This window comes from Notolepis coatsorum (assembly GCF_963971535.1).
Source record: "Notolepis coatsorum genome assembly, chromosome: 2".
Classification (NCBI taxonomy): Eukaryota; Metazoa; Chordata; class Actinopteri; order Aulopiformes; family Paralepididae; genus Notolepis; species Notolepis coatsorum.
Genome location: NC_140166.1, coordinates 55136818 through 55146817, shown reverse-complemented (window position 1 = coordinate 55146817; position 10000 = coordinate 55136818). Strand labels below are relative to the sequence as shown.

Genomic DNA, 10000 nt, shown 5'->3' with positions numbered 1-10000 from the left:
ACTTTCGTCTTGTTTACATCAATGTCCCCCATTTTTGACATACACAACATACAGATATAAGAATCTAATCTAATCATCTAAACGAATCTAATCATGACATTTAAGACATGCATGACATACAGATATATATATATCTCTGAGCGCCTGAAGACTGTGCTATTAAACCAGGAAGTGCAGCACTGTTGATAAGGCTGTAGCCTCCACTACTGTAGTGCCCTGCGCTGCAACACAACTAACACAAGAGTGAACAAAAAACGCTCAACTCTGTCGTCAACTGAGTTGTGTTGTCGCTGTGTGTCAGACTCTGGATTCTTTCGAACACCCGCCCACCTCTACCACTGATTGGCTTACCATGACATTTTACTCAACCTCAGCCAATCGCGCACTGCCCACTAACCAAGGAAAAAAAGTATTGCTTCTCGGCGCAGAGATCTGTCTGATGAAAAAAAACAGCTTCAATCATAGTAACACGCCGCATTTTTTGGCAGTAACGGTAACGGCGTTATTAAGATTGGAAGAGTAATCCGTTAGATTACTCGTTACTGAAAAAACTAATGCTGTTAGTAACGCCGTTATTTATAACGCTGTTATTCCCATCACTGGGTGTGAGTAGTATAGTTAGTGTAACTGAGGGGTACAATTCCCTGACTGTATTGATAAGTATGGTATCATTAAACCACTACCGCTTTATGTACTTTAACTACTGGCCACACAGTACACGATATAGATATGATGAACACTTTCCCACCATGAAACCAAGTCCACACAAATGTATAAATCGAATATTTAATATATAGCAAAGGGTATATACAACGTTCACTTAATGACATTTATGATTTGAATGCACTTGTAAGGCAAATGAGTATTCGTAGGCAAATCAACATTGAATGTCCAATCTCTGGTTACGCAGGAAGCAAGTATACAACCTGGTTCTTTAGGGAACTATAGCGATGGTACTTAATGATTATAGCTGGATATACTAAAGGGGGGTCCTGCTGGTTGTAAGTCAGTAGGGGGGGGGGGGTTAGGAGAGCCGCCGGCGATATCCCATCTGGCCAACGATTTCTTGGGAGAATTCAGAGTGCTGAACACGGTGCCCACAGAACCTTGGTCCACAGATGAATACCGTTGGGCCCTCTTGTAGACGGTAGCTGCCGGTCCACAACGAAGAGACGTGAGGCGACCTCACTCGGGTTAGAGCGCCGTCTCACCTGGACTCCTCTCGGGGGTAGTTCCAACACTTACCAGTGTTGGCTGTTATCCATGGCATAAATCAAAGCACCCAAAGCAAGTAGATAATCCAAGCCGTGTAGGGCTCGCCGTCGTCCGGGTAAGGTAATCCAATGTGCAGGTCCACTCGTCCTAGCCCAGAACTCCTCGGATGAAAGCACCACACGTGGTCTGCCCAGCCTGGTTAAGACTCTAGATAACGCGAGGAAACGATGGGGGTACTACTCACTGTATAACTCTAACCGAACGATGCACCATACATAATAGACTATTATTAACTTAATAGAAATACGTCCCACTCGACGGTATAATGCCAAACTATGACAATTCAACTATTAATCCACACGATGTCTCAATGCCATTCTGAGGCCAAGTTGACCATACTGCACCACACGTGTATCGTGGGTGAGGCTTAACGTCTTGCCACTAGGTTGGAGGGTAAAGAACTAAGGGCTAAGGGACTAAAAGAAAGTTCTACTTTACTTGCGCCATATATATGCGCTGTGAACAAATAGTACCATTCGTATTTCGCCAGACGTATTCCTACGCGGAACCGGGCTAGTAACGACATGTTCGTCGGCACGATTGAACTTGAACCAAGGGGCTTGGCTGCTGGCGCCAAGTTCTTGTCCAATGAGAGAATGAAACTATTATGGGCTGTTAGTAGACTAAAGGGATATTCAGTGTATATGTACAAGGAATATACAAGGGATATCAAACGATATACAAATACTATTAAATATATATCCATAAATAAATATATATATTCGGTTTAATCTGATCCTTCACAACAGCCGCCCCCTAATTAGTCCCACCTAATTAGCTAAGCAGAGACAGATTAACCGCACTGTCTACCACTCAAGGTCCGCTGTAAGGGTCAGTCAACTCACAAAGTCGTGGGGTCATGGTCGTCATCGATAGTGTCTGGGAGTCTGGGCAGTTCTATTAGCCTCGCCACGGGTCGTGTGTAAGTTCGCCCTTGGACGAGCACCTCAGCTGCTCGGACCTTGCCATCGGCACCGGTGATCACTTTGCTTACGCGGCCAGCCGGCCACATAGCTCTGGGTAGTGACTGGTCGATAATCATGACGACTGTTCCTTCTGTCAAATTGTCTCTCTCTTTTACCCACTTCTGGCGGGTCTGTAGAGACGGTAGGTAGTGGAGTAGAAAGCTGTTCCAAAACTTGTCAGCTAGTACTTGACTGTACCTCCACATTCTTCGGCCGTTCGCTTCTTCAGGCCTGTACATTGTCTGGGGTAGCGCGGGGTCCAGCCGCCCGATCAAGAGTGTGTTGGGGGTGACTGGGTCGACATCTGCTATATCACTGGAGACGTAGCCGAGGGGCTTGGAGTTCAATACTCCCTCGATCTCCGTGAGGACTGTCATTAGGACTTCTTCCGCTACAGTCTGGGCCCCAAGCACGGCGTACAGGGCTGTCTTTATAGAACGTACTTCTCGTTCCCAGGTTCCACCGAAGTGGGGTGCGTTCGGGGGATTAAACTGGAAGTCAATCTGGGATGGAGCGAGGTGGGTCTTAAGTTCTGGGCCCATAGCTTGGAAGCTCTCTCTCAGCTCTCTTTCTCCGCCTTTGAAGTTTGTCCCGTGATCAGACAACAATGTAGACGGTTTTCCTTTCCGTGATGTGAATCTTCGGAAGGCCATAAGGAATGAGTCTGTGCTCATGGTTGGAAGGAGTTCGATATGTATCGCTCTGGTGGTCATGCATTTGAATACAATACCCCACCGCTTCTCGGTTCCTCTTCCTTTCTTTATATACAACGGGCCAAAACAGTCCATGCCTGTGGAGTGGAATGGCTTGTCGCCGAGTCGGAGGCGACAGGGAGGTAGGTCAGCCATCCGGGGTATGCTGGGCTGCGCGCGCCACTTTCGGCAGTCTAGACAGGTTCGCTGGAAGCGTCGCACTGCTTCTCTCCCTTGAAGTATCCAATAGCGACGTCTGATCTCCGCGAAGACTCTCTCTGCTCCTGCGTGGTGTACATCCTCGTCGTATTTCTTTATGATCAGCTCTGTGACCTTGTGTCGGCTGTTCAAGACTATCGGGTACTTAACGTCATCCGGTAGATTGGGGGCCCTCCGCAGACGACCACCCACTCTGATGAGATTATGGGCGTCGCTCTCGGGTGCCAGGTGGAGCAATCTGCTGTCTGATGGGACGGGCTTTCCTCCCTGTAGACAGTCTAGCTCGTCGGGGAACGAGTCTCTCTGGGCTCGTGGTAGTAGAAGAAGTTCTGCTTCTTCGTAGTCAGCTGCTGAAATGTCGGCAGTGGGCTGAATCTCTGGGTGGTGCCACAGGAATGTCTTTAGCTGCGCACTCTGTAGGGTAATGCAATCATCTATGTTGGGGTCTGTGGAGGCGACTGTGCTCAGTCCACAGAACATAGGTTTCTTGTTCTCAGCCTCCTCTTTACTCGCCTCCCGTGGGGTGGGCGTAGGCCACTCTCCTTCCGGGAGCTTGAGGAACTCTGGTCCGTCACTGTAGATGTTGTGACGGGTGAGGTCATCTAGGGACATTCCCCGGGTGATGACGTCAGCTGGGTTGTGTTTGGTGTCCACATACCGCCAGCTCACTGCTTCTGTTAACTCTTGAATCTCTGTGACTCTGACTCCCACGAAGACCTTGTATCTGCATGAATCAGACTTGATCCATGTGAGTACTGTCGTGGAATCTGACCACAAGATTGTTCTGTGCACCGGAATGGTGAGTTCACGTTGGATTAACGTGGCTAGATGCGCTCCTGCTAGGGCTGCGCAGAGCTCTAGACGCGGGATAGATTGTTGCTTTCGTGGGGCTATTCTTGAGCGAGCCAGGATGAAGGCGGTGTGTATCTCTCCTCCCTTCTCTTGGGCACGCAAGTAGGCCACTGATCCATAGGCTACTTCGGAGGCGTCGCTGAAGACGTGTAGATCCATCTTGCATGTCTCTGGCCTCACTGTGGGTGGGAAGTAGCTGCGGAGTATATTGACGCCTGGGAGTGAGCGGAGTTCCGTCTCCCACTCTCTCCATGTGGAGGCAAGGGGTGCGGGTATTGGGTCGTCCCAGCCCTGGTCCTTGTCCCATAGTGCTCGTACAATCATCTTTGCCCTGGTGGTGTAAGGTAGAATACATCCCAACGGGTCATATTGTCTGGCGAGTGTTCTGTACACACTCCGTCTGGTGGTCGGTATCGCCGTCGACCTTCCCTGCTCCGTGGTCAGGGGTTTGTGTCTATAGTGGAGCGAGTCTGTTTTGAAGCGCCAGACTAGTCCTAGTGTCATTTCTTGGGCTTCTCCTGGGATTGTCGCCATCCAGGTCTCGCTGCTGGCAGCCTTGTCTGCGGGGGAGAGGCTGCGCAATACGTGCGGGTCGCTGCTGGCCCACTGCCTGAGATCAAAGCCGCCTTTGATCAGGGAGGCGCGTAGCTTGAGTAGGAGAACCTCGGCTTCTTCTTGAGTCGAAACGCTTTGTAAACAGTTGTCCACGTAGAAACTGTTCTTCACACTGTGTCGGACCTCTTCATCTGCTGCTGGGTCCTCTGCGACGTGTTTCTGTAGTGCAAATGTAGCACAGCACGGGCTGCATGTGGTTCCGAAGGGGAGGACTTCCCATTGGTAGATGGCTGGGTGCTCATCTCCGGTCCTCTCTCTCCATAGGAACCGCAGTAGGGGCTTATCCTCCTCCACTAGTCTCACCTGCAGGAACATCCCTTTGATATGCCCGCTGATAGCCACCTTGTCCTGGCGGAAGCGTAGTAGCACGCCTAGTAGAGAGGGGCCGAGTGTGGGGCCGGGCAAGAGCTCTTTATTCAGATTTTGGGATCCGATCTGGTAGCTGCAGTTAAACACAATGCGATCCTTGCCGTTGTGGTGGACCTTGTGGTGCGGCACGTACCATGATTCGGTCGTCTGATCGGCCTCTTTAATGTCAATCTTTGTCACATGTCCCGCTGTGATTAGCTTCTCAATCTCAGCGCGGTACACACTCTCTTGAGCGGGGTCTTTGGCTAGGCGCCGCTCTGTGTTCAATAGATACCGCTCCGTAGCTTCTTTCTTTGCGTGAAAGGTGGGCATTCCCTCTCGCCTCAGGAGTGGAGTTGCGTATCTCATCACTCCGCTGACTGTGACTCTCTTTGTCCCTTGCTCGAGGAGGTTTATGGCGTAAATGTCTTCTTTAGAACGAATGTCTTTCTTTTCGTTCTTAAAGGGCATTGTCTCTAGTGTCCATAGCCTCTCGACATGCTGCAGGAGAGTGGTGTCTTCTTCTGTCACTCTGGAGTGGAGGCAGCTAGTGACTGCTGTTCGGTTAAGAGATTTAGCGAGGGGACCTTGTAGTGTCCATCCTAGGCGGGTCTCGACTGCTGCAGGACAGCCTCTGGGTCCTGTATGGACCCGGTCTATCGGGACTATGAGGTCTGCATGGTCGGAGCCTATCAGCAGGGTCGGGGTGGCGCCGTCTATGAGCGGGATAGGTAGTTGACGCAGGTGCACATATTTATCCATCAGCTTGGCGATGGGGTAGGTGTACTGTGATAGTCCTATTTCTTGGCTGGTGAAAGCATTTGTAATCCTATACCGTCGCTCTGGCTGCCCGCTTGCTGCGATAGTGAAGGAGACATTCTCGCCTTTTATCGTCTTTAAATCTCTTCTTATTGTCCGAATCGTCATTTGGTTCTCGCTCCCCCGCAGTCCCAGCTGGGCCGCAGCGGACGCGAGCAGAAGGGTCTTCTCTGACCCGTCATCAAGGACGGCGTAAGTGTCCATGACTTTATCTTGGTAGCTCAATGTTACACGGACTACCTTTAAGAGCACTTGGGCGCCGCTGCTGCTGGCGGGGTCAATGTACATGACACTTGCCTTGGTGCTGCTCGATGGTGCAGGTGCAGGCTTTCTTCTGTTACTGTCGTGTAGGACATCTAGGTGGGCTCCGTCACACCGACTGCACCTCTTCTTTAGGCGGCACTCGGCTGCCATGTGACTGCGCGCACATCGGTAACAGCGCCTGTTGGACTTTATCCATTGACTCACTTCTTCTGCATTCATCTTTGTGAACAGGTCACATTGTGACAGCCAGTGTTCCTTCTCGCAGTACGGGCACACCATCTTCCACTTCTCTTTTCTCGAGGGGGTACTGTGGTTCTTACTGCTCGGTACTGATTCTGATTGGTGCATGACAGTCACCGATCTTCTTCCATCGTTTATTCTCCTGGGTCCCTCTCTGGAGCTTGGTGTGCTCCGCACGAACGTATCCAGTCGTAGGCTGCTGACTTCTCTCGCCAGGAAGTCGGCTAGATCGAGGAGGGATGGTTCGGGACCGTTAGGATCACGGTGGTCTCTCTGCCGCCTGAAGCGCTCCTGTCTGGCGGGTGGCAGCTTCTCTAAAATCCTCTCGACGTTAGAGTTGGCGTATAGCTCGTGCATATCTCGTTGCGCTCCCAGCATCCCTACCAGGGACTGCACTTTTATAGACAGGTCGTCTAATGAGCGATTGTCTGTTGCTGGGGGTAGGCGGTCAATATGCCTTATCTCTTGGATTACGTAATCCCATATACGTCCATATCTCTGGTCCAGCGCTGCTAGAGCCGCGGTGTATGGGGTCGTAGAGGTTGCATAGGCTAGCGCTATATTGTGCGCTCGGGGTACTTTCAGGTGCTTCAGTAATATTGCATACTTGTGACGTTCATCAACGACATCCACCATCATTGTCTCTAAGCACATTCGGAGCTCCGTGTACTGTGCCCGATTCTCATGGGTGAAGTCTGGGATGGTCGGTGTGGCAATGTATGACGGCGTGGATGGCTGATACATCGGCGAGCGTTGGGGGAGAGGCCTCCTAGGCGAGTCTCCTCTTGCGCCTCTCTGTGGGCTGGTACCGGCAGGGTACCATGGCCCGCTGGTCCAGGTGCTATTCCTCGGGGCTGGTCGTGCGTCGTGCTCACCCGTGAATAGAGTCGGGGGTCTGTAGCGCAGCGCCGCGGGGGTATAGCCTGGGCTGTACTGGACCTCCTGGTCCGGTGGAGTACTGTGCTGTCGTCGGGCTTGGTTCTCCTCCTCTCCCTCTTCTTCTTCTATCAGGTCCTCTAGATCCTGTAGTCGTTTATTTAGCTTCTCCGCAGTGTATGCTGCTCCTTCCTTGTAGCTGGGTCTCGCTTGGACCGGTCGGGGAAGGGGGTCTGCGGGGGGTATAGGCTTGGTCTGTTGGTCAAGTTCAGGGTCGCTTGCTCGGTTAGGAGACGCTGCCCTTGACTGTTGTCTCGACGAGTTCCTTGAACCCCTGGCGGAGGGAGAGGGTGTTGCCTTGAGGATCAGCTGCTCCATTAGTTGCGCTTGTAGCTTGTCGCGCTCGGCTTGTAGTCTGTCGCGCTCGGTTTCGTGCTGGATGAGAGCGAGGTCGCGCTCTGCTTCTCTTTGGGCACCGGCAGCGGCACGCTGGGTGTCTGCTCGGTCTCTTGCCATATTCTCTTCCGTCTGAAGGCGTCTCATCTCCAGGCGTATGCGCTCTTCTTCGCTCCGTTGCTGTGTCTGGAGTCGATCGCGTTCACCCTGAAGTCGATCGTGTTCACCCTGGAGTCGATCGCGTTCGGTAGAGGCTGTCAGGCTGACGAGGAACGCCTGTGATAGCATCCTCTCCGCTTCGCTGGGGGAAGACGGTTGTAGAGGTGAGCCGCTCCTGGCGGTACTCGTTGGGGAGTCCTGGAGCTCTATTTCCTCGGCGCTCTCCTCCTCTTCTTCCGTGCAGAGTTCTCTCTCTGTAGGGTCGTCTTCCTCCCAGGGCTGGTCGGGGACTACTTCTTCGGTATTGGCGGGGGGTAAAGGCATGTCAGCTCCCTCCTGGTCCCCACCGTGAGCTTGGTCAGTTACATTAGAACCCACTAGGGCCTCTGTGGTCGGGGTAACCTGGTCGTTAAGGTCAGACATAATTTTACTTTCTACTTTTACCGCGTTTACCGTTTGTAGAAGGCTAGGTAGTTGACTGACAGCGTAATCCTCTAAGTAGGGAGGTGGCTGTCGTCTGCGCCGCGGGCGTTCTACGTTAGGAGGACCGTTTCGTGGAGTGTTCATCATAGGCCATTTCAATATTAATAACACTATATTAATATTACACTAGTTACCCTCCGGCTCGAAGGACCAATTGTAACTGAGGGGTACAATTCCCTGACTGTATTGATAAGTATGGTATCATTAAACCACTACCGCTTTATGTACTTTAACTACTGGCCACACAGTACATGATATAGATATGATGAACACTTTCCCACCTGATGAAACCAAGTCCACACAAATGTATCCGTCGAATCTTTAATATATAGCAAAGGGTATATACAACGTTCACGTAATGACATTTATGATTTGAATGCACTTGTAAGGCAAATGAGTATTCGTAGGCAAATCAACATTGAATGTCCAATCTCTGGTTACGCAGGAAGCAAGTATACAACCTGGTTCTTTAGGGAACTATAGCGATGGTACTTAATGATTATAGCTGGATACACTAAAGGGGGTCCCGCTGGTTGTAAGTCAGTAGGGGGGGGGGGGGGGGTTAGGAGAGCCGCTGGCGATATCCCATCTGGCCAACGATTTCTTGGGAGAATTCAGAGTGCTGAACACGGTGCCCACAGAACCTTGGTCCACAGATGAATACAGTTGGGCCCTCTTGTAGATGGTAGCTGCCGGTCCACAACGAAGAGACGTGAGGCGACCTCACTCGGGTTAGAGCGCCGTCTCACCTGGACTCCTCTCGGGGGTAGTTCCAACACTTACCAGTGTTGGCTGTTATCCATAGAATAATCAAAGCACCCAAAGCAAGTAGATAATCCAAGCCGTGTAGGGCTCGCCGTCGTCCGGGTAAGGTAATCCAATGTGCAGGTCCACTCGTCCTGGCCCAGAACTCCTCGGATGAAAGCACCACACGTGGTCTGCCCAGCCTGGTTAAGACTCTAGATAACGCGAGGAAAACGATGGGGGTACTGCTCACTTTATAACTCTAACCGAACGATGCACCATACATAATAGACTATTATTAACTTAATAGAAATACGTCCCACTCGACGGTATAGTGCCAAACTATGACAATTCAACTATTAATCCACACGATGTCTCAATGCCATTCTGAGGCCAAGTTGACCATACTGCACCACACGTGTATCGTGGGTGAGGCTTAACGTCTTGCCACTAGGTTGGAGGGTAAAGAACTAAGGGCTAAGGGAAGTTCTACTTTACTTGCGCCATATATATATGCGCTGTGAACAAATAGTACCATTCGTATTTCGGCAGACGTATTCCTACGCGGAACCGGGGCTAGTAACGACATGTTCGTCGGCACGATTGAACTTGAACCAAGGGGCTTGGCTGCTGGCGCCAAGTTCTTGTCCAATGAGAGAATGAAACTATTATGGGCTGTTAGTAGACCAAAGGGATATTCAGTGTATATGTACAAGGAATATACAAGGGATATCAAACGATATACAAATACTATTAAATATATATCCATAAATAAATATATATATTCGGTTTAATCTGATCCTTCACAACAAGAATCATTACGCACGTAGACTATACAGTACGCGCACGTGTGTGTGTGTGTGTGTGTGCGCGCGCGCTGCGGCAGGTGGCCAGGAGCGTGCAACAAGATGCTATAAATATGGAATATTAATACAGTCTATTCCAGTATAGGTGTGCTGTGTGATGACAATACATTTGAATCTAATCACATTTTGATCCATCGCGAAGCACTTCCTCACTACCTGTTGAATACAGGGCAATGCCGACCCTCTT

General features: G+C 50.7%; 1 protein-coding gene across 1 annotated transcript in view; it reads right to left on the bottom strand.

Annotated features, from left to right (window-relative positions):
• Positions 1 to 32, bottom strand: part of rufy2 (RUN and FYVE domain containing 2) — a gene marked incomplete at its 5' end in the record, with an annotated part of 62383 nt that extends 62351 nt beyond the window's left edge. The window contains one exon of the mRNA XM_084308157.1: positions 18 to 32. Within this exon, the coding sequence (XP_084164283.1) occupies positions 18 to 32 (15 nt within the window). The remainder of the gene's footprint in view (positions 1 to 17) is intronic.
• Between the last annotated feature and the right edge of the window lie 9968 nt (positions 33 to 10000).